The sequence below is a fragment of the Balaenoptera acutorostrata genome, chromosome X, assembly GCF_949987535.1.
Source record: "Balaenoptera acutorostrata chromosome X, mBalAcu1.1, whole genome shotgun sequence".
NCBI classification, from domain to species: domain Eukaryota; kingdom Metazoa; phylum Chordata; class Mammalia; order Artiodactyla; family Balaenopteridae; genus Balaenoptera; species Balaenoptera acutorostrata.
This window is the reverse complement of record NC_080085.1, coordinates 84,978,514-85,004,554: the sequence shown is the minus strand read 5'-3', so window position 1 is coordinate 85,004,554 and position 26,041 is coordinate 84,978,514. Positions and strand designations below refer to the sequence as shown.

Here is a 26,041-nt window from a genome sequence, read left to right as displayed (position 1 = left end):
CTGACCGAACAAGCCAAAATACATGTCCAATCCAAAATTAATAGAGAGAAAAGTTGCCATCTGCTAGGATTGTTTTTGCCAGAAGAAATTCTAGCTTAATGGCTTGTATTAATACCCTACAAGCAAAGAGAACATTTCCATAAGAAACAAGTTAATGAGTCTTGGAATTGTACCTTTATACAATAAAAGTATTTGGATCAGGAAATTATAAAAATAGGAAAAGCCAAAAAAATTAATGAATGTAACATCAAAATAATTTTACATTTAATAATATAAATGTTGCAATGCTTTTAAATACTCACATAACACACAGTGTATGAATATATAACTAAATGCTAAAAAAAGAAGTTACATCCATTGACTATAGTAAAAAATAGCACACACTTTGAAGTCAGTAGTTTAAACAGGTAACAGCACTGGTTTATCAATGTACTATTTATTGTTTATCAAATTCTAATAGATATTTAATTACTTACAAATAGCATAAGATGAATATTCATACTATCATGTCATTTTCCAACATAATCTGCTAAAGCAATGCTCTTTAATAGGAATATTTACATTGTATGAATGTGGAGAACAAAAAAAATCATCTTAATTATCTCCATTCCTTTATACTACTACACAATTACTGCCCTTTTCAGAAGATAGGAACAAAATCAATCCAATTGTCACTATTTACAAAGTTAAATTTTTAAAATGTAATTAGTTTAAAGGGCAGAATATATTATTATTTAATTATAAATATGAAATACCCATTGTGTGGATTCTGAATTCATAGCTAAATACAAACCCCCAAACTATTATCATCATTAATATGCTGGTTTTTGTTACCAGACAATTTAGGAGCTTTACATAATTCACCACCTAATCTCATCCTCACAAAAACCATGAGATAAGTGTTACTATTATCCTTATTTCACAGATGATGAAGCTGAGGCTCAAAGCAGATAAATAACTTATACAAGGTGACACAGCAAGGAGGAAATTCATGATTCTAAACATATCACTTTACTCCAAATATAGTATAATTTCCAGCACATTCCAGATGCCTTATAAACTCCATTCCTAGATTAACACAACAAAATATTTTAAGGATGGGTAAGATAATAAAATTTAATTAGTGCATCATGTTTAAAATATTGGGAATACCTAACTTTGAAACTACAGGTTAATGAGAAAAACATATAATTATTTTAATATGCTGTCTAGTATATAAAATGGTTATGTTATGGTTATCAAGTATACCTCAATAAAAATAAAGTGGTTATCATAATACATAATGGAATGTGAAAGGAAGGAAGAAAGAAAGAAAGAAAGAAAGAAAGAAAGAAAGAAAGAAAGGAAGGAAGGAAGGAAGGAAGGAAGAAAGAAAGGAAGAAAGAAAAGGAAGAGAGAGGAAGAGAGAGAGGGAGAGAGGGAGGGGGGAAGGGAGGAAGGGAGATAGAAAATGGTTTCTGGAATGTGTTACATTCCACTTTATATATATCCTGAACAGTGACCTATGGACAGCATCCCATCATCCAAAACAATGGCCTCTCCTTTACTTCCTGCCACCCTACTCCCTCCACTCCCTATTCAGCATAGATGTGCATGCAAATACACACATCACATACACACACACACACACACACACACACACACACGAGCATGCTGTTCAATACAGAGCCACTGACTACAATTTAAATTTAGCTTAATTATAATTAAATAAAATTTAAAATGCTGTTGCTCAGTTTCATTAGTTACAGTTCAAGTGTTCAACAGCCACATGTGGCTAGTGGCTCCCATATTGGACAGCACAGATATAGGAGACTGCAAAAAGTTTGACTGAATAGCACTGCACTGGACACTTTAAAAAGGATTCTGGCCTAATATCTAAAACCTAAGATCTAAAGCAGTATAAAATTCATTTCTGAATAATGGAACTTTCAAAATTGGCATGTTCGACTTCCAAGTATATAAATCTTTAAGAGCATGATTGAATGATATTGTCCTCTTACAATGAAAAATCAATCTACTTTCAAAAAACAAAAATCCAACTCCAGAGATAGAAAATAAAGAATTACGGGATTTGAAAGCTAGAAAGAACATAAAATACTCTGGTCCAATATCCTTATTTAAAGATAAGGAAACTGAAAACCTAGGAAGATTAGATGATTTGCCCAAGACTGTATAGCTAATAATAAAACACAAAGATTGGATTTGAACTCAGGCCTCATGACTTTTAGTCTTGGAATCTTTCTACCACACTATAATGCACAAATCAGGCATTGCTGAATAGCATTCTTCCCTGTACTGGAAAGAAAACAAGTGCCTTTAAATAGAAATCACAGAGTCCACTAGCCAGATTTCATCTGTTGCTTAGTTTCTTTATAATGTATCTAAGGTTCAAAATGGTCTGCCACATTTATTTGATTTAAATTCAGCTTCCTTGAGAATTAAAATTCAAAAATAATAGGAAGTCTGAATTTTCTCCATTATTGATAAACATACTAGGCTAGAACCACGATTCTGATTTTTAACCAGTAAAAAAAGTTTCTGTATTTGCAATGCTATTAAATGATCTCCCTATATTATATGGAGAATTTTACATGATATCTATATAACCCATTTAACAAACGCATAAACATGTACATAAAAACCACCAACTTTGCACATGTGAGAAAGCATCCAATAATTTCTGCCATGCATAATTATACTAAACTGAATTACTATCAATTTTTCTATAACATTATGATCCTTTCTTTACCATAATAGTATACATTCTTTGTATAATAATCACCTACATTCTTTAGTCACAGGGTGCTATTGTCTTCATCCTGGGGTGTGGGGTGTGGTATAGAGAGTGAAACATCACAAAATAAATTTCAAGCTTCCTAAAGATATGGTTCTGTATTTGTTTAGGGTTTTCTTTGTAACCCCTAACTGCCGCCAATAAAATGTCTAAAATATAATGGGTGAAGAGTCATTAAATGTTTCAAATTTTATTGACATGAGATATATTACTACAAAAAGAAATTGCATTCAGTTTCTTAAGTGATAGAGAGGGAAAATATTTAAACATAAAATATCTTCACAAAATTCCTGGGAAAATGCTAGAACCTTTTATTTACTGTAACTCACCAGCTTTGAAAACTATACAAACATCTGTCTGTTTGATCACAATTCATAGAGCTATGTAGTACAATAATTGCCAACTCTAGGACATTCTCAGACAGATTATCCATATTGCCATTAGCTGTGACAAATTGTGCTTTTAAAATGTTATTGACACTGTCACACATTGATCTTATTAAGTACTTTCTTGACACTAACAAGGTCTTTCTTTATCCCAGCCCAGTGGGAGTTAGGAAAAAAGATGGTTTGAGTCAAAGTAAGTACCAATGAAGAAAGATACAAACGTACAGAGAAAGTTATTAAGTCATAAAATGGAGGATTCCAGGCACGGCATTGCCATGTACAAAGGTATGGAGGCAGAGAGATGAAATAGCATAAAATGTTCAGGAAACTGGGTACAGTATGACTGGATCAAAAACTATATGTAGAAGAGTGATGGAATATGAGGTTAGAGACAAAGCGACAGTTAGATGATGAAGTATTGATATTTTGTGTGGACTAGCATTAGACTTCACTCCTAGTGGCTACGGGAAGATGTTACAGGATTTTAAGCAGTGATATAACAAGAATGGCATTTCAGAAGTATAACTCTGTGGAAAATGATTTAAAAGGGGCTGGAATGAAGGGTAGAAGATATTTAAGAGTCCAGGGAAATTATAAAACATTGAGATGTGACAACGCCCTGAAACAAAGAAGTGGCGGGGGCAGTGGGTAGATACTATTACACTAAGGAAGGAAAGTACAGCACTAAGGCAGTAGAATTGGTAGGATTTGGTGACTGAGGGAATGGTGGATGGAGAAAGAGTATATTTGAAAATGACTGTTATGTTTCTCGATTATGCCACTTGGTGGACAATGCTAAGGTTAACCAGGAATGGGCAAACAAGAGAAAGGCAGGCCTGGAAGACCATCAGGATGGCGGAGGAGTAAGACGTGGAGATCACCTTCCTCCCCACAAATACATCAGAAATACATCTACATGTGGAACAACTCCTACAGAACACCTACTGAACGCTGGCAGAAGACCTCAGACTTTCCAAAAGGAAAGAAAATCCCCAAGTACCTGGGTAGAGCAAAAGAAAAAAGAAAAAACAGAGACAAAAGAATAGGGACGGGACCTGCACCTCTGGGAGGGTGCTGTGAAGGAGGAAAGGTTTCCACACACTAGGAAGACCCTTCACGGGTGGAGACTGCGGGTGGTGGAGGGGGGAGCTTCGGAGCCAAAGAGGAGAGCGCAGCAACAGGGGTGCAGAGGGCAAAGCGGAGCGATTCCTGCACAGAGGATTGGTGCCGACCAGCACTCACCAGCCCAAAAGGCTTGTCTGCTCATCCGCCGGGACAGGTGGGGGCTGGGAGCTGAGGCTCCGGCTTCGGAGGTCAGATGCCAGGGAGAGGACTGGGGTTGGCTGTGTGAACACAGCCTGAAGGGGGCTAGTGCGCCACAGCTAGCCGGGAGGGAGTCCGGGAAAAAGTCTGGACCCGCCGAACAGGCAAGAGACCACTGTTTCGGGGTGCGCAAGGAGAGGGGATTCAGAGCAGCGCCTAAACGACCTCCAGAGATGGGTGTGAGCCGCGGCTATCAGCGCAGACCCCACAGACGGGCATGAAGCGCTAAGGCTGCTGCTGTAGCCACCAAGAAGCCTGTGTGCGAGCACAGGTCACTCTCCACACCTCCGCTCCCAGGAGCCTGTGCAGCCCACCACTGCCAGGGTCCCGTGATCCAGGGACAACTTCCCCAGGGAGAACACACGGCACGCCTCAGGCTGTTACAACATCACACTGACCTCTGCCACCACAGGCTTGCCCCACATTCTCTACCCCTCCCTCCCACTGGCCTGAGTGAGCCAGATATCCCTAATCGGCTGCTACTTTAACCCTGTCCTCACTGGGCAGGGAACAGATGCCCTCAGGTGACCTACACACAGAGGCGGGGCCAAATCCAAAGCTGAACCCCAGGAGCTGTGAGAACAAAGAAGAGAAAGGGAAATCTCTCCATGCAGCCTCAGGAGCAGCGGATTAAGTCCCCACAATCAACTTCATATACGCAGCATCTCTGGAATACCTGAATAGACAATGAATCATCCCAAAATTGAGGCGGTGGACTTTGGGAGCAACTGTAGACTTGGGGCTTGCTTCCTGCATCTAATTTATTCCTGGCTTTATGTTTATCTTAGTTTAGTATTTAGAGCTTCTTATTATTGGTAGATTTCTTTATTGATTTTTTTACTCTATTCCTTTTTCGTTTTTTTATATATAGACTTTTTTTTTTCCTTTTTCTCTTTTTGTGACTGTGTATGTGTATGCTTCTTTCTGTAATTTTGTCTGTAAAGCTGTGCTTTTACCATTTGTGCTAGGGTTCTGCCTGTCGGTTTCTTTTTTTTTTTTGTATAGTTTTTAGTGCTTGATATCATTGGTGGATTTGTTTGTTGGTTTGGTTGCTCTCTTCTTTCTTTTTTTTTTCACTTTTTAATTTTTATATTTTTAATAATTTTTTTTATTTTTTAAGTTTATTTTATTTAATTAATTTATTTATTTCATGCTTCTTTTGTCCCTTTTCTCTGAGTCGTGTGGCTGACAGGGTCTTTGTGCCAGGTGTCAGGACTGTGCCTCTGAGGTGGGAGAGCCGAGTTCAGACATTGGTCCACCAGAGACCTCGTGGCTCCATGTAATATCAAATGGCAAAAGCCCTCCCAGAGATCTCCATCTCAACACTACAACCCAGCTCCACTCAATGACCAGCAAGCTACATTTCTGGACACCCTATGCCAAACAACTAGCAAGACAGGAACACAACCCCACCCATAAGCAGAGAGGCTGCCTAAAATCATTATAAGGTCACAGACACCACAAAACACACCACTGGACACAGTCCTGCCCAGCAGAAAGACAAGATCCAGCCTCATCCACCAGAATACAGGCACCACTCCCCTCCACCAGGAAGCTTACACAATCCACTGAACCAACCTTACCCCCTGAGGACAGAAACCAAAAACAACGGGAACTACGAACCTGCAGCCTGTGAAAAGGACACCCCAAACACAGTAAGTTAAGCAAAAGGAGAAGACAGAGAAACACACAGCAGAGGAAGGAGCAAGGTAAAAACCCACCAGACCAAACAAATGAAGAGGACATAGGCAGTCCACCTAAAAAGAATTCAGAGTAATGATAGTAAAGATAATCCAAAATTTTGGAAATAGAAACAAGAAAATACAAGAAACATTTAACAAAGACCTAGAAGAACTGAAGAGCAAACAAACAATGATGAACAACAAAATAAATGAAATTTAAAATTCTCTAAAAGGAATCAATAGCAGAATAACTGAGGCAGAAGAACGGATAAGTGACCTGGAACATAAAATAGTGGAAATAACTACTTCAGAGCAGAATAAAGAAAAAAGAATGAAAAGATTGAAGACAGTCTCAGAGACCTCTGGGACAACATTAAATGCACCAACATTCGAATTACAGGGGTCCCAGAAGAAAAACAGAAAAAGAAGAGGACTGAGAAAATACTTGAAGAGATTATAGTTGAAAACTTCCCTAATATGGGAAAGGAAATAGTCAATCAAGTCCAGGAAGCACAGAGAGTCCCATACAGGATAAATCCGAGGAGAAACAGGCCAAGACATATATTAATCAAACTATCAAAAATTAAATACAAAGAAAAAATATTAAAAGCAGCAAGGGAAAATCAACAAATAACATACAAGGGAATCCCCATAAGGTTAACAGTTGGTCTTTCAGCAGAAACTCTGCAAGCCAGAAGGGAGTGGCAGGACATATTTAAAGTGATGAAAGGAAAAAACCTACAACCAAGATTACTCTACACAGCAAGGATCTCATTCACATTCAATGGAGAAAGTAAAACCTTGACAGACAAGCAAAAGCTAAGAGAATTCAGTACCACCAAACCAGCTTTACAACAAATGCAACTTCTCTAGGCAGGAAACACAAAAGAAGGAAAAGACCTACAATAACAAACCCAAAACAGTTAAGAAAATGGTAATAGGAACATACATATCGATAATTACCTTAAATGTGAATGGATTAAATGCTCCAACCAAAGGACACAGACTGGCTGAATGGATACAAAAACAAGACCCATATATATGCTGTCTACAAGAGACCCACTTCAGATCTAGGGACACATACAGACTGAAAGTGAGGGGATGGAAAAAGATATTCCATGCAAATGGAAATCAAAAGAAAGCTGGAGTAGCAATTCTCATATCAGACAAAATAGACTTTAAAATAAAGACTGTTACAAGAGACAAAGAAGGACACTATATAATGATCAAGGGATCGATCCAAGAAGAAGATATAACAATTGTAAATATTTATGCACCCAACATAGGAGCACCTCAATACATAAGGCAAATGTTAACAGTCATAAAAGGGGAAATCGAAAGTAACACAGTCATAGTAGGGGACTTTACACTCCACTTTCACCGATGGACAGATCATCCAAAATGAAAATAAATAAGGAAACACAAACTTTAAATGACACATTAAACAACATGGACTTAATTCATATTTATAGGACATTCCATCCAAAAACAACAGAATACTCTTCTTTCTCAAGTGCTCATGGAACATTCTCCAGGATAGATCATATCTTGGGTCACAAATCAAGCCTTGGTAAATGTAAGAAAACTGAAATCGTATCAAGTATCTTTCCCGACAACAACACTATGAGACCAGATATCAATTACAGGAAAAAAACTGTAAAAAATACAAACACATAAAGGCTAAACAATACGTTACTAAATAACCAAGAGGTCACTGAAGAAACCCAAGCAGAAATCAAAAAATACCTAGAAACAAAATGACAGTGAAAACACAATGACCCAAAACCTATGGGATGCAGCAAAAGCAGTTCTAAGAGGGAAATTTATAACAATACAATCCTACCTCAAGAAAAAAGAAACATCTCAAATAAACAACCTAACCTTACACATAAAGCAATTAGAGAAAGAAGAACAAAAAAATCCCCAAAGTTAGCAGAAGGAAAGAAATCATAAAGATCAGATCAGAAATAAATGAAAAAGAAATGAAGGAAACGATAGCAAAGATCAATAAAACTAAAAGCTGGTTCTTTGAGAAGACAAACAAAAGTGATAAATCATTAGCCAGACTCATCAAGAAAAAAAGGGAGAAGACTCAAATCAACAGAACTAGAAATGAAAAAGGAGAAGTAACAACTGACACTGCAGAAATAAAAAGGATCATGAAAGATTACTACAAACAACTATATGCCAATAAAATGGAAAACCTGGAAGAAATGGACAAATTCTTAGAAAACCACAACCCTCTGAGACTGAACCAGGAAGAAATAGAAATTATAAACAGACCAATCACAAGCACTGAAATTGAAACTCTGATTAAAAATCTTCCCACAAACAGAAGCCCAGGACCAGATGGCTTCACAGGCAAATTCTATCAAACATTTAGAGAAGAGCTAACACCTATCCTTCTCAAACTCTTCCAAAATATAGCAGAGGGAGGAACACTCCCAAACTCATTCTATGAGACCACCATCACCCTGATACCAAAACCAGACAAAGATGTCACAAAAAAAGAAAACTGCAGACCAGTATCACTGATGAACATAGATGCAAAAATCTTCAACAAAATACTAGCAAACAGAATCCAACAGCACATTAAAAGGATCATACACCATGATCAAGTGGGGTTTATCCCAGGAATGCAAGGATTCTTCAATATACGCAAATCAATCAATATGACACACCATATTAACAAATTAAAGGAGAAAACCCATATGATCATCTCAACAGATGCAGAAAAAGCTTTCAACAAAATTCAACACCCATTTATGATAAAAACCCTCCAGAAAGTAGGCATAGAGGGAACTTACCTCAACATAATAAAGGCCATATATGACAAACCCACAGCCAACATCATTCTCAATGGTGAAAAACTGAAACCATTTCCACTAAGATTAGGAACACGACAGGGTTTTCTACTCTCATCACTATTATTGAACATAGTTTTGGAAGTTTTAGCCACAGCAATCAAGGAAGAAAAAGAAATAAAAGGAATCCAAATTGGAAAAGAAGAAGTAAAACTTTCACTGTTTACAGATGGCATGATACTATATATACATAGAGAATCCTAAAGATGCCACCAGAAAACTACTAGAACTAATCAATGAATTTAGTAAAGTACCAGGATACAAAATTAATGCACAGAAACCTGTTGCATTCCTATACACCAACAACGAAAGAATATGTCTTTGAAAAAAAATGGTTCTGAAGAACCTAGGGGTGGGACAGGAATAAAGATGCAGCTGTAGAGAATGGACTTGAGGACACAGGGAGGGAGAAGTGTAAGCTGGGAGGAAGTGAGAGAGTGGCATGGACATATATACACTACCAAATGTAAAATAGATAGCTAGTGGGAAGCAGCCACATAGCACAGGGAGATCAGCTGGGTGCTTTGTGACCACCTAGAGGGGTGGGATAGGGAGGGTGGGAGGCAGACACAAGAGGAAGGAGATATGGGGATATATGTATATGTATAGCTGTTTCACTTTGTTATAAAGCAGAAACTAACACACCATTGTAAAGCAATTATACTCCAATAAAGATGTTAAAGAGAGAAAGGCAGGTCAAGGTTGGAGAGTGATTGGAGTAGGTAGGAGAGGATGAAGATAAGGAAGAAAAGTACAGTTAAGGACAATACTGAATTTGAAATCCAGTCAGAAGGTACCTGAATATATGGAATCTGTGAGTCAGGATGTATTTGGAATAGAAGAGTTCAGAGAGATTCATCACATAGAAGTGCTGGTGGAAGTCATAAGGATGGATAATGCTGCCAAGGACAATGTACAGAATGAGCAAAGGACCAGAGCAAAGGATCAAACGACTATGGATCAACCTCTAGGAATAAGTATATTTTAAGGCCAAGCATAGAGACAGGAGATTTTAAATGTAACAAAGAGGTAAAAGAAAAATGAGGAGAGTTTAGTATCATAGAAGTTGAGGGAGGAGAGAGCTTTGTTCAAGAGTGACCAATAGCGTTGAATGGTGCTGTAGAAACCAATATGATGACTTCCAAAGTGTCTGTTGCTTTTTATATTACAGAGGTCACTAGTGATTCCCCATTACCAAAAATGATCGATTTGGCAATTATTCAACTTTGAAACAGGTTTAAAATAAAAGACATCCTTCTTTAATTCCGAAGTTATTTTTTGTACTTGAAACATGACTACATGGTATAAATATTTCTATACAACCCCCCATTGTACTAATTCTAGTTTTAAAATGGTAGTAGTATAAAATTGTCAATAAAGTTATTTAGCTTCCTAAGTAGTATCAGACATTCCTTCAACACAATATTTAACACACTCATTTACTTTTCCACAAATTTCCTCCTTATTCATAGCTGCAGTGCCTTGTTTTATTATAAATGTACCTCTACTGACAAATAATAAATGATTTATCCAAAGCTACTTTCTCATATGTGATGGTACGAGTGTACTAATAGCTAATTTGTAATATGCTTAGAGTAAAATCTCAACACTTGAGAACCACTGTGGAAAGAATCAAGCTACAAAGAATCAGTCCATATGCCTGAGGGTTTGTCTATTTAAGCATGAACATCTGTTTTTGCATGGAACTCATTCTGAAGAGAATCCCAGAATTCCCACATTCTTAAAATATCCTAGGTATAATTTGTTATTTTATTTTTTTGCTGACTCAGGGGCATGATTAAATATGTGAGTTAGTGAAAGATGATGGAGCACATAGATGCCCTCAGGAGCTATTGAGAGATACAGTGCTATTTGCTCTGACGCCAAATGAAACCAAATGTTATAATTTTTGAATTCCAGTTCCACTCTTTTATTATGTTTCTATCTCCTTCTCCCTTGCTTTCATTGTGTCAGTTGTTGCTTCTTCATCATCTCAGTGCACAAGTCTGGAATAAATCATCTTCCAACCTCCCAACTCGTGCTTCTAGCCTGCTATGGATGGAAGAAAATCAGGCCCATTAAGATAACACAGGAAGACAGAGTTAATAGGCTCTGATTAAAGGCCAAAAGGTCTTTGTCGTCATGAGGCTTACTTGATGGATTTGGTGACATTTTGTAGGCTACTCAGATTATTTTCTTTTTTTCTTTTTTTTTTGTTTTGGTTCTGAGTTATATTCCAAAATGATAAATCTCTCAAATAGGTGAGGTCTGGATAAGTGAACCAACTGTATATTTACTTCTATGTTTTTGTGTACCATATCTAATTATAACATGCACAATTTTTTTTATTATTTTCAGCATGTTAGACAACATTTTTTAGATGTATTAAATCATGCTAAAATAAAAACACTTCTGCACATAGCTCCTGAAATACTTTAAGACATTGCACCTTTCAGACTAATAGCAGCCTGTGAAGACTGGGGCTGGTTTTTATAATACATCATTGGAGGTTAACTCTATGACTTTCTCTTTCCATAAACAACTATTATTGGGAGGGACAACTTAGGAGTTTGGGATTAACATATACATACTACTATATATAAAACAGATCACCAACAAAGACCTACTGTTATAGCACAGGGAACTACACTCAATATCTTGTAATAACCTATAATGGAAGAGAATATTAAATATATATATATACACACATTCATAGGTATACAGTCATACATATATATGTATATGTATAGCTGAATCGCTTTGCTGTACACCTGAAACTAACACAACACTGTAAATCAACCATACTTCAATTAAAAAAATTTTTTTAAATAATAAAAATAAAAGTTAAAGGGGGAAAAAAACAACTATTACTAATGCTCAGTGTACCCTAGCTTTTCCTGCCGGGCTACGTAGAAATCAGTTTCAACTATATGTTGGTATTACCTCTGTCTTTTGTGAAGGGACTGGCAGACTACTCTGGCCTCTATTTTTACCTACTGGAAGCCATTCTCCTGCCTCCCACCCTACCATAGTACTGGTTTTCTATCAGTAAAGATAATTTTCTGGAAAATTCCTATTGATCCTTCAAGACCCAGTTAAAGCATCACCTCATCACTGAAGCCTTCCTTGACTTATGCAGGACATACCTAAATTGGCCTTCCTTTGTGTCCTCATTAAACCTTACCAAGAGGAAAGGAACATGGCTGGGGAAGCATTGCTATTCCAGGCAAAGTGTTCTGCATGATAAAATGTTTGAGGGCATTTAAAAGTCTACAGCATATTTGGGAAACACCAGGTTTAGTATGGCTAAAACATATGGTACATTTGGGAGTGTGACGGGCTGTAAGGCCAGAATGTTAGGTTGGGACCACATTGAGAAAGGTCATTCATCATGCTTAGGCTTTTCACTTTTATCAAGCAATGGGTCATGAGGATAGATAGGTTTCTAGGAATGCTATTATGTTAGAATCAGATTTATTTTTTAAGGATAACCGACAATAGTACAAAACATTTGTCTGTTTTGGGGAAGAATGTATCAGTTTGGGGTACTAATTAGGAAATTGTTGGAATTATACTGCTGCGAGAAGATAAAGACAGTGGAGATAGAGAGACTGGGATAGATTCATAGTCTTTTGTAAGACTTGATGATTAATTGGATGCAGGGAACAAAGAAGAATGAAGTCTTGAGGAAAACCAAAGATCAGGAAGAAACTGATACCTCTCTATTATCTAAAATGAGAAAGGCAGGAAGAAGAGTAGATGTCTTTTAGGGGGGAAATCATGCTAAGGGAAAGAGAAAATGAGCTCATTTTACTAAGAGGAGGTACCATATAGTGGTTAAGAGCAAGTACTCTGAAGCCAGATACTCTAGGGTCTAAACTGAGCTTTACTTCCTATTTACTATGTGACCCTAGAAAAGTTATCTAACCTCTATAAGCCTCAGCTTACTCATCTATAAAATGGGGATACTACTACTATCTCTCTCAGAGAATTGCTGTGAGGTTTAAAATGAGGTAACATATTAAAGTATTTAGAACACTGGCACATGGCTTATAAATGCTATTTTTAATTTTGAATTTTTATGATGCTTCTAAAACATGCAGTTAGCTATTTGGACAGGTAGGATTGAATACCGATATGAGCCAGACTTAAAACCTGGGGAATCACTAGAACATAGTTGGATGTTAAAGCTAGAGAAGCAATTGAGAGCATTCACATATGTGTGTTATCAATACATATAGATGTATATGTATATGAGCTTATATACGTGCGTATATGTGTGTCCATATGTATGTATAAACAAAAATGATGACAGAATAGGACCAAGAAAAGAACATAAAGAATAAAATAGCAAAGAAGTAAGAAGAAACGCATGAAGAAGACAGAGAAAGAACAGTTAGAGGTAGTCAGCGAGCAAGGAGAGGATGGTGCCTAGAAAGCCAAAGGCAGGAAAATTTTCAAGGAGGGAGTGACCAGTAGAGCCAAGCAATCAGGATTGGAAAGAAGCCGCTGGACTTTGAAATTCAAAGATCATTGTCAACCTTTTGAAGAACTGTGAAAAAGTTGAGTTGTGAAAGGTAATTTAGGAAACAGAGAAAACAAGTATGGATGATTCTTTTAGAGACTTAGACTATGAAATGAAAAAGAAAGATGAGAAGCTACTTCGAAGGATAAGTAGGATCAAAAGAAGGCACTGTAGTATGGGGGAGACTTGAGAAGGCTACTCAGCTGAAGGAAAGTCAATGAACAGAGAACATATGAAGATATATGATTTATTGTCTATTTCTTGAACTACTGAAGATAATAAAACTCCTATCACAGGTATAAAATTTCACTTTAAATATGAGCTAGAAAACCTCTGTGAGAACTTAATAACCTCTTTTGGAATCCAAAAAGCAGGGGGGTGGGGGGGGGAGGTATGTACTTATTATTTAAAAATATAATTAGTCCTGTATTTTAACAGAATTACTTCCTGAGACTGTAATAACATTTTGAGAAGTCTCAGGACACTACAGAAATAGAAAAGTAATTCTGTTAAAAGACGGCACTCATTTTATTCTTTAAACAACAGATTTTAAACTTTTGTTTTTCATTCTGTATTCTGAGTATATTTTTGAACTTTTAGATATTTTTTTCATCCACGTGAAATAATCCAAATAAACAAACCCACTTCACAATTCTTCTGAGAGTACCAGGCTCTGTATATAACAAATCACTAACTTTTGTACCTCATTAAAATAGGAAATTTCAAATTGTGATTTGCATATGTTTGCATCTATAATCAGTATTCAACAATTTCTTGAATACCTAGCAAGACATCTATGGTACTTCCATGTTACTTGTTAAAAACTTGCCACTTTATCATTCCATTCAGTCCAGCTTCGTGAAGGCTAGCAAATGTTATTCCCACCTCATTGTGTGGGCTGAACTATTCTATGGCAGGGGTGTCATTTAAAGGTCAGATAATACAGTATACAAATGTTGGCATCACATAGACCTGGCTTCAAATCATAGCTCTACCTCTCAACAGCTATGTGATTTTGAGTGAGTGAGTGATCTGAGTGAGTAACGAAAACTTTGAATATAGATAAAGCACTTAATTCCTCCTAAGCAAACTTTGCAAGACAAGTACAAACGCCTACATACAACTGAAAGTCAATGAGATTTAGTTAGGTAAGCCCAAGCACAGGAACAAGAACAAAGATTTCAAGAAGTCATCTTAAAAAAGACAGTTTCCAAACCTTTCAGTAGAGATGTTAAATTTTATTGAGATAAACTGTATAATAAGAAGTATATTTAAAAAAGGAAAGCACTGAAAGGAAATCCCCCAAGCATTAAAAAATGTAATACACTGGCCATAAAAGTCTATCCGAAATGCTCATCATAGTTGGAGTAGAAGTAACAATTAACAAATTTCTTCAAGTATTTGGAAAGGGATTATAGTTTTGTAACACTACAGTATTTTCTTTGGCCAAGCCAAATTATCTATCTGCTGTAGTTTTAAACTCTGGTGAAAACAGGTAACGACACTTAACAATAAAATTAAAAAGGAGAAAAGAAACTCTTTGTTTTTGTATCAGATAAGAAATTTTAATATTTAAACACTCACTACTAAATAATTTCATAAAATAAACATGGACCCATGTTCTCTTTGTTGAATGACACTACAAGAGTTTAAAAAATATTTCAGAAAGCGTTTCCCATGGTACATTAAATGCTAAACACTGTCTAAACGAAAGAGATGGGCATCACAGACTAACAAACCTGGCATCAAATTTGACTGTTCCACTTACAAGCTGTGGCACCTTAGACAAGTTATTTAATCTCAGCCTATTTGTCTCATAAGCAAAATGGAGAAAATAATAGTACCTACATAGCCGAGTTGTGAGAATTAAACTAGATAGTATATGTAAATTCAAATGTTTAGTCCAGGATCTCACACAATAAGTATGGTCAATAAATAAGAGTTCTCATTACTAAAGAACAAAGTTATCTTTCATAAAATGGCTCATTTCCTGAAACCATCTAAGAAAAGATAGCAAATTTTGTCATTTTCTAAAGAAGACATGTAGGCTGGGTCTACACAGGGCTATGAGACAGACCATGACCTAAGAGTTGCAATTCAATCCTCCCTATTCTGGGCAGTGAAACTTCTGAATGCTGTGTGAATGGCACAAAAAAAGAGATGTGTTTAGTTTTCTTAAATTTCTACAACAAGCCCGCACAGACTTCATTAACCCTCAGGATAATGGCACTGGCTGAACTGTTTGCCCTCTTGCCCTGATTATTGCTAAGGCTTTACTTTCCATAGCTTATTACAATAATTACTAAATTTCAACCCAAATATTTATGATAATCATGATCATCATATTTATAATAATTCAAAGTACTTTTCCTAATTTTAAACAAATTGCCATTTCACAGACAAAACTTTAGCTTCTATGAATGACCAAGCAACAGGAAGAATTTCATTTTTATGTTCCCTTCTATTTAAATGCTACCTAAAATGGAGTTGGTGTCATACAAAAAGAGTACTCTAAATATAACCCCGGAAGCAATTTAAGACAAAACTAACTCACCTGTAATTGCAAAGCTTCATGGTTTTCTAATCCTTCCACAATTGGTGAAAATCGTTCTCTGTTATTTCGTTCTGCTGCTGTAGTTATAGCCCCTAAAAGTTTATCTAGACTATAGAAAAAAAAAAAAAAAATAGAAATGAGAAATACATCTTACACATACTATATGAATATGGGTTATCCCTTATACAGTCTTCCCTGTTTTCTTTCTGGTGCTTGATGTTTTTACATAGACCACTACAATTTAAGAATTGTGTTCTTGTCTACATATTTCTACAAGTCAAATGTTGATAGAGTTAAATAACTTTAGGGCACCAAAATGAAAATTCGATTTGAAAGTCTTGAGGAAAATAATTTTTCTGGGTGACATTTAAAAAAAAAACTTAATTGATAAACATTAAAATTTTAAATTTCAGGTTTTGATATTTCATGTGTTAACATAGATATTAATGTCACTTAAACATGACATGGCATTTAAAATTATTCAAAGTTTATTCAAGTGTAAACGGACTATAATTTTATAATAAAGTGCTGAAAAGCATAAATATTTTTTAAAGAACTTAAAAAAAACTCCAGGATTCTTTGAAAATGGAACAAGGAAAAAAACCTAAAAGAGAAAGCCCAGTAAATTAGGGAAGCATCTATAATCACCAAGCACAAGAAACTTATTCACCTGAACAAAAATATTGGAAACTATCTCTGTACAGTGTCTGAATCAAATTAACCTCTATGTAGTATACTACTATTATCAAACTATATCTGAAATTATAATTAAGTCATAAAATATACCAGGGTAGGGTGCATTATATGAATTAAGTACTGAAAACCTAACAGACTAGAAAAATATTTCTTACTTGTGTATAAACTGATTTTTCTATAAAACATAAGGAAGGAAGCCTATCTGCATAAGCTATCTCATGCTCAGTTTGTTCTCACTGAGAACTGAGACTTAATGTTGTGTGATAATATTTTTGTTCAGTGTTTGTCTTTCGGTTTCGAAGGACGAACCAGCACTAAGCAACATCTCATTTTATTCCAAGAGGTATGAGAAAGTCAACATATTAGAAGAATCTTAAATCTTTGCCTGCCCCATTCTAATTCAAACTGAAATGATTACTGCCACACAGAGTGTTCAGAAGAAATATTTTAGTTCATGTCCGTAGCAGGTATTACATTATTTATCACAATGGTTTCTTACCAACTGGATATCAAATCTGTAATTTTGCTTCTAACTCAATATTATTTCCATAAGAAGAAATGATCTAATGCATAGTCAGCAACAACTTGCTGAAATTGGCACTTATGTGCACTCTGAGTAGTTACCAACAGCCTTTTGTTCTTTCCAACCAGTTAATTTCATTCCATTAATATTGCTTCATCTTTTCACTTACCATAGGCAGAAAGGATGCTCAACATCACTAATCATTAGAGAAATGCAAATCAAAACTACAGTGAGGTATCACCTCACACCAGTCAGAATGGCCATCATCAAGAAATCTACAAACAATAAACGCTGGAGAGGGTGTGGAGAAAAGGGAACCCTCTTGCACTGTTGGTGGGAATGTAAATTGATACAGCCACTATGGAGAACAGTATGGAGATTCCTTAAAAAACTAAAAATAGAACTACCATATGAACCAGCAATCCCACTACTGGGCATATACCCTGAGAAAACCATAATTCAAAGAGAGTCATGTATCACAATGTTCATTGCAGCACTATTTACAATAGCCAGGACATGGAAGCAACCTAAGTGTCCATCGACAGATGAATGAATAAAGAAGATGTGTCACATATATACAATGGGATATTACTCAGCCATAAAAAGAAACGAAATTGAGTTATTTGTACTGAGGTGGATGGACCTAGAGTCTGTCATACAGAGTGAAGTAAGTTAGAAAGAGAAAAACAAATACTGTATGCTAACACATACATATGGAATCTAAAAAAAAAAAAAATTGGTTCTGAAGAACCTAGGGGCAGGACAGGAATAAAGATGCAGACATAGAGAATGGACTTGAGGACAGGGGGAGGGAGAAGGGTAAGCTGGGACGAAGTGAGAGAGTGGCATGGACGTATACACACTACCAAATGTAAAATAGATAGCTAGTGGGAACCAGCCGCATAGCACAGGGAGATCAGCTCGGTGCTTTGTGACCACCTAGAGGGGTGGGATAGGGAGGGTGGGAGGGAGACGCAAGAGGGAGGAGATATGGGGACATATGTATATGTATAGCTGATTCACTTTGTTATAAAGCAGAAACTAACACACCATTGTAAAGCAGTTATACTCCAATAAAGATGTTAAAAAAAATAAAATAAAATTATAGTACAAAATAAAGCATCTAGTTAATTCAGTTAAGGAAGTCAAATTTTGTGATGTGCATGTGTGAGGGTGTATGTTGTGTAGGGTGTGTATATGTGTGTGCCTGTGTATGTGTTTAGCCAAAATTACTCCCTAACTGACCTTTTCCCACTTCTCTAATAATTGCTTTACCTTCAGCTAGACAAAATTCTATTCATTCACTTTGAATATCCAACTTTGAAGAACTCCCCATTAGGATTCTATCTTTTTAAACCTATTTTTCAAAGAATCAAAAAAAAAAAAAAGCTAATATCTAAATAGATAAGGTAAAAATACCAATATTTTTTTCTAAAATTTAATACTATTTTCATGCAAGTTATCAGAAGAAACAGCACAAAAGTAGGACTTGTTAATTTCTCAAGTGTCATTTTCTATGCAGTTAATATAATAATAGAGCAATACGTACATGTTCTCTTCTCCAACAATACAAATAGCAGAAAGTATTTTTACTATTTCAGTCATCATGTTGGGTTGTTTGGGGTCAACTGCTCTTGCCAACAGTAAAAGGCTTCTTTCATCCCCTAGAATCCTTTGCAATCCAAACTGAAAAAAATTTTTAAAAATGAACTTTCATTCAAAATGTTTTTGGAACACATCTTTAATTTTAAAAAGCAACTTAACAATGGTTTTCTAAAAACCAATACCTCCACAGTGAGGTTCTACTTAATTAGATGAATGTTCTTCAAATGCAGTTGTTTGGTTTTTATTTGAAATGACTGCATCTTGGAGTTTTGGTCCTTTGGTCAGATATGATCTCCATTAGCCTGCCTAAAACTTCCATTAAAAATTTGGAAGAAATATGGGAACAATCAATATTTTCTCAACAAAGAAGAATATGTAAAGCACATACTGATATGATTTTCTAAAGCAGTTCTACTTATGTCACTGGGTCTCCCTGGAGATGTCGGGAACTCATGGTTAAATTCTCCAATATGTTTGTATGGAAAACTAAGTTGAACAAAAAGGGTAAAACGTTGAAAAGCTCTTTTGTATACTACATGCCAGTTAAAGAAGCAGTAGACCTCTGTATGGATTTTCCCGTACCTTCTCTCTCTTAGCCTCCCTCTTTCAAGCAGTTGTGCTGCATTACAAAAGTTATGAACAGAAAGAAATGGAGCCTGGGTTTTACTAAGTGTCACAGTCAACTAGGCAGAGAAGCCAGACACCATTTTCATTTATTTTCTAGGCTTGAATATATGCATGCAAGTGTGCGTCATAAGAATGAATAGGTAAAAAAATGTTGAAGAAAGCCCAAAACTCAGGTTTTCACTACATGAAGAAGGTAATATTTTCTTTAATCTTTGTCCCACAAAGTATTTCTCAGCTCTCTTATGAAATATGTTTGCTTCTTTTTACAGTTTAACAGTGAAATCTGACATTTCATTGGAGCAAAATTGCCATTTCAAGCTATCCTTTAGTTAAACACCACACATTTGAATATTTTCATGGTTCCTAATTTATCTTCTAAAAGAATTCAGGACTAAAAAAAACATAGCTAAAGCTCTTAAATATGACTTTACTCGAGGTCATAATAAATAAGGAAATTTACAGAGACAAGACCAAAAAAAGGAAATGGAAGAGACGAGATTAAAAAGAAGCAAAGAAAAACAGAAGGACTATGTAAGTATAAAGGTAGCTGGTAAATAATAAATAGTAAGGAAAATAAGTGATGTGTAAAACTGAGAGAGATGGTTACCATGCAATTACCAAACTTAAAATAACTTTAAAAGCCAGTTAGACTGAGAGTGAAATCATTTAATTTTTCAAATTTCCATTTTATTACTTAAAAGTAGTTTGTAATGTGTAGGGACATACTCAAAATAAAAATGAAGATATGAGAAATGATGGAAAACCATCAATCTAAACATCAGAGCAATATTACAGCAATGGAAGTTGAGGGACAATGGGCTGCTTTTTATGATCCTATTATTACATGCATTGTATAAGCAAAAAGAGTTTTTGAAGTAGGTAATCAAAACTCCTCAGGGCCAGCAAATTTGATGTATGAGTCATTTCAGATGAAAGTTTCATTCTTTGATTATGACAATTCATTCCAACACGAAATGGATATATTACTGTATATTTTTGTATTTTGAATGTGTGCTTTATGCCCATTGTTTCACACGCCTATAATTTAAAAGACCTACCATTTACTCATGCTCCTAGCACCTATGTGCAAGACATTAACATGCTCTAACTAAAGCCTAATCTTAGTATAGAATAATCTAAGTTAAACTATCATGTTTTACACTGTTATTGGGAATGTAAATTGGTACAACCACTATGGAGAACAGTATGGAGGTTCCTTAAAAAACTAAAAATATAACTACCACATGCCCCAGCAATCCCACTCCTAGGCATATATCCAGCGAAAACCATAACCCGAAAGGATACATGCACCCCAATGTTCATTGCAGCACTATTTACAACAGCCAAGACATGGAAGCAGCCTAAATGTCCATCGACAGAGGGACAGATAAAGAAGATGTGGTCCATACATAAAATGGAATATTACTCAGCCATTAAAAAAATGAAATAATGCCATGTGCAGCAACACGGATGGACCTAGATATTGTCATACTGAGTGAAGTACGTCAGACAAAGACAAATATCATATATCACTCATATGTGGAATCTAATTTAAAGAAAAGAAACAAATGAACTTATTTACAAAACAGAAACAGACTTACAGGTATGGAAAACAAACTTATGGTTACCAAAGGGGAAACGTGGGAGAGGAGGGATAAATCAGAAGCTTGGGATGAACACACACAGAAGACTACTATTACATATAAGATAGATAACCAACAAGGACCTCCTGCATAGCATAGGGAATGCTACACTGAATTCTTTTAGAAGATAAATTAGGAACCATGAAAATATTCAAATGTGTGGTGTTTAACTATAGGTTAGCTTGAAATGGCAATTTTGTTCCAATGAAATGTTGTCAGATTTCACTGTTAATACAGAGTAGTACTAACCTATATGAGAAAAGAATCTAAAAAAGGATACATGTATACGTATAACTGAATCACTTTGCTGTACACCTAAAACTAACACTACACTGTAAATCAACTATACTCTAATTAAAAAAAAAAACCATCATGTTCTTCAAAACTGCCAAACTCTTAAGTAATAAATAATTAAGTATGGACATATCAACTTCTGTCTCGTGGGAAAGGGCTCTACAGGAAATGTCACTTTCTCTAGTAACTATACTGATTACAGTTATATCCTGGAAAGCTGTAAGAGTTGACTACTCAAGTCAGTAAGAATTTAGATCAGAGTCCTAATTTTACAGGTGAGGGGACTGATTGGCAGAGAGGTCAAATGATTTTCTAAAGGCCACACAACTTAGTGGCAAATCATGGACTATATTTCCTGATTTCTAGTACTGTGTTGTCTTTCCTTTATTTCTTTGTTCCCCTCAATTGAAAAAAGAGATCCATCTTGTGCTGTGGAGAAGCAATGTTCATTAACTGCTTTCTTGTTAGGTATCAGATTCTGCATAACTTTGTCACCAAAGACTAAGAGCTCAGAAGTTGAGAAATTCTGTACTAGTACTGATGGAAATCTTTCTGGAAGAAACTTCCAAGAACAGCACAATTAGTATATTCTACACGGGAGACTCATGTCAATTGGCAAGCATCCATCTGTTCCACATGCCAAAAAATTCTTTGCTGATACACGTGTGTATAATATACACATACTTATATATAATCCCACACACTTAAGAAAGACTGCAGATTACTTAAGTAGATAATCTTACTGCATTGGCTATTAATAGCTATATTTCACTTCTGGCAAGTTTTGGGTTATTGTTATAATTAGTTATCTATAATAAATATTTTGAGATTATTAAAACACCATCTAAAGGAAATTATTCAATTAGTGAATTAGTCAGTGGTATTTTACCTATAGGAATATAGCACAAATCATGTATAAGAGAGTAACAAAACAAGTTTATAGAAAAAATGACTTTAACTTCATAACCTGAGCAAAGACTACTTTTAGAAGAAAAACCCTTGTCTGGCATTCCTAGAGTCCCTCATTATGCAACTGGTATCACACAGGTACAAAAAAAAAACCTGGTATGTGCCAGAAATGTCTTTTATGTATGTTAACTCACTGACATTAATTGAACATAAAAAGAAAAATCTTAACCTTATAATGTTCTCAGCAAAAAAAAAAAAAAATCAAATCATAGCTTTGAATTGTCCTTTACATTAGAATAAAAACCCTCTGTAAGGAAATGGTATTCAACCTATTCCATTTAAATTTTCCTACTACCATGGAAAAAAAAGAGTATTATCTGATTTGGGAACAAGACTTGTACATTTGCGTGATTGCAAAAACCTGCCAATAAATATTTTGTGAAGCAAAGTATATTTTAAATAATATTTAAATGAAACTCATGATGATTTGCATTATAAAGACCCTTTTGAAAACTGAGTAAGCATCCACTATTTTGCCTGTTTCATAGTGTCTGTCGGGCAAGTTCTCACCTTTTGCGACAGAGGCAGAAATAAATACTACTTACCTTATTGTTCATAAATGCTTTGAGGCACTGAATAAGTTTATACTGATTCTTCTTGTCAATATTTTCTTGCCTGAATAAAAGGAAAAAACATATTATGTTGTGCTTAAAAATGTCCCCTGTGGTGATTTTTTTTCATGTTTATTCTTACTGTTTCTTGTCCAGAAGCTTTTCCAGCACATCCAACAGGAGTCCAAGACCTTCATGGCCAAAGTTGTTAACCCAGCTATTAAATAAACAAGAAAAAAAAGTATAAATAAGTTTATATAATTAAAACATTAAATATCCCAAATTAAATTTTGATTTTCAGATCTGTTAATCCTGTCTTTATATTGCTTGTCCTTCTTTTTTCCACTCCCATTGCTTTGAGTATTGACTCTATGGGGATGACTCAGAGATCTTTACCTCAATCCCAGACTTCTCTTCACATTTTAGATTGCCCATTCTACAGCACTGCCTTGGTTGTTTCACCAGCGTCGAATACTTAAGCCTGAATTTACAAAGCCAAATTTCTCTTCTCCTATGGCTCTGTTCTCCTAAATCAACTCCTCTTCCCCTCTTCCACATTCTGATAATAATACTACTATCCCTTGCATCCTTCAGACTTGAAATACTGGCATAATTTCTTGATCCGCCACCTCTTTCACCTTTGCATTTATTCTGTTCATTCATTTAACAAATATTTATTGAGTTCCCACTAAGTACCAGGTATGTTCTAGGTGACAGAGATATAACTGGCAACAAACTAAGCCCCTACCCTCATGTAGCTTACCATCTACTAAAAGGGAGACAGAGGATAAATAAATAACTATATAATAAAATGTCAATGCTTTGGTGCTATGAAGAGAAATAAACCTTGGCAAATGGAATAAGGAGAGCCAGGATGTTATTTTTTAATGTGTAGTCAGAGAAAGATTATTTGATAAGGTGATATTTGAGCAGAGCCTTGAAGGAAATAAGGACTTTCCTAATAGAGGGAATAAAAGCAAACAGGGTGCTGAGGTGGTAGCTAGTGTGCTTGGAATGTTCCAGGATCTATGAGGAGACCTGTGTGGTCACAGCTGAGCAAGCAGGCTTGGAAGCAAGAATGGCAGGAGATGAAGTCCCATGTGTGACAAAAGACTTGAAGACTGATCACGGAGAACTTGATTTGACTTATTGTCAAGACCCTACTCTACTACTACTCTACTTCTAGAATGACCCCCTTTCATTGTCTACCATTCTAATTTAGCCCTAGTTACCTTTCCTTTAATATGGCAGAAGCCTCCCAACTAGGGTCTCTGCAGCATCATTCTTTTCTTTTATTCATTTTATAAAATGCCAGATTACCACAGTCTTCTGTCCAAAAATTTTCTCTGGACTATTTAACACATTTCAAGTCCTGATTCTGATCAAGCCTCAACCTACCTTTCCAGCCTCAGGCCTTAGACCACATGTTCCAATAAAAATCAGACATATTCTCTTTCCTGGAGTCTTCCCTACATTTCCCTGCTTGACCTCATTTTTCATTCTTTCTTCCCAGAAGGTAACTCCAACTCCATCTCTCCCAACCCATCAAGACTCAACTTGACTGTCAATTCCTCCATTAATGTTTTTTTCCTGTAAGTCCTCCATCCAAATGCGTTATTTTCCCTTTGAATGCCCATGTTTGTGCATCTCTTACTACTTGACATTATGATTCATACCACAAGTGTCTTTACCCACCTTTCTGGATTATAAATTCTCTGAAGACTGTTATATGATCTCACTCATCTTTCTGTCTCCCATAATGCTTAGCAGAATGGATTACATATAGTCAACACTAACTATTTGCTAATTAAAATTTAATTAAATTTCCTGATTTGTATGGTTAAAAGAATCAGCAGAATCATATTGCCCAAGAACTTTACAAACGTAAATTAATATACAGCAGGATGCCTGTGAAGCAATAATTAAAATCTATACTCTACATATTTAAACCATGACTATAGTTCAATTCCACAGTTTTTAAATCACATTTCATATCTACCTAAGGTAAAGCTTATCAACAAAGAAGAGACCTAAATTTCTAAGAGACTATCAGTAAGAAATAACAGATCACGGAAGAAAATACATTTTATAAATAGCTCAAATATTCGGAACCAAGCACATCCACAATATATATGGAAACTCATTTTAAACAAATTCTGCTTTAATTTTCACAGCGGAAATGAGAAAAAATCAATATGGCATTGTAATGATAATTGGCAGCAAGCTACTATTCAATTGAGGCATGTAATCAACCAGTACAATGAGCTATTTTCTCTAAAGACTCGGTAATCAGTGGGGTGGTGGGAGAAGGAGAAAAGGACATCAGCTCTCTAAACATAAAATACTGTATATAATCTATCACAGAGAGAAATCAGCAGATATCCTAACAGCAGAAAATACCCTAAAGCAACCTTAAAATAATAGAAATTCTGAACAAATTTATATATACAGCCCTCAGTATCTGCTTTGGCATCTGGAAAGATGAAATAATCTATGATTTCCTTAAATTTAACACTCACAAATTCTTTAAAGATTCTAAATTTTACCCGTTTCTTTTTATACCTAGTGCTATTAAAGTTATTAGGATTATTTGTTTCTTGGTCTAGGGAAGTGTTTGATACAAGACCATGATTTCTATTTGTTCACTTGAAATCAGTCACCCACACATCCCAGACTGTTTCAATTTGGGCAGTTGATGGTACTTTGATTTCATTCAGTGAAAATTATTATCGGTCTGAAAAAAAAAACAAAACATTGGATACAATCATGAAACCTAAGTGTGAGGAGGATGGGCCTATTTATTACAAAGTAGGCAGCGAAAAGTCTTAACTGAGAATATGTTAGGGCAGTGCGCAGAGGAGGACTGGTAAGAGTCCTCAGAGCTTTTAAAGTAGAGAGAATGGGAGTACAAAAGGAGCCTGTAGCTACGGGAATAAAATAATTATGATATAGTAGGATGACACTCAAGAGGTGAAGAGGAAGGGGTACAGCTAGCCATACCTTTT

At 35.6% G+C, this 26,041-nt stretch overlaps 1 protein-coding gene across 4 annotated transcripts in view; it reads right to left on the bottom strand.

Annotated features, from left to right (window-relative positions):
* The window catches only part of DIAPH2 (diaphanous related formin 2), an 868,194-nt gene that overhangs the window by 618,494 nt on the left and 223,659 nt on the right, over window positions 1-26,041 (bottom strand). For all 4 annotated transcript variants that reach the window (XM_057538261.1, XM_057538259.1, XM_057538260.1 and 1 more), the window contains 4 exons: window positions 23,179-23,253; window positions 23,031-23,100; window positions 18,897-19,033; window positions 16,129-16,237 (listed from right to left, as the gene is read on the bottom strand). In XM_057538261.1, the coding sequence (XP_057394244.1) occupies window positions 16,129-16,237; window positions 18,897-19,033; window positions 23,031-23,100; window positions 23,179-23,253 (391 nt within the window). The remainder of the gene's footprint in view (window positions 1-16,128; window positions 16,238-18,896; window positions 19,034-23,030; window positions 23,101-23,178; window positions 23,254-26,041) is intronic.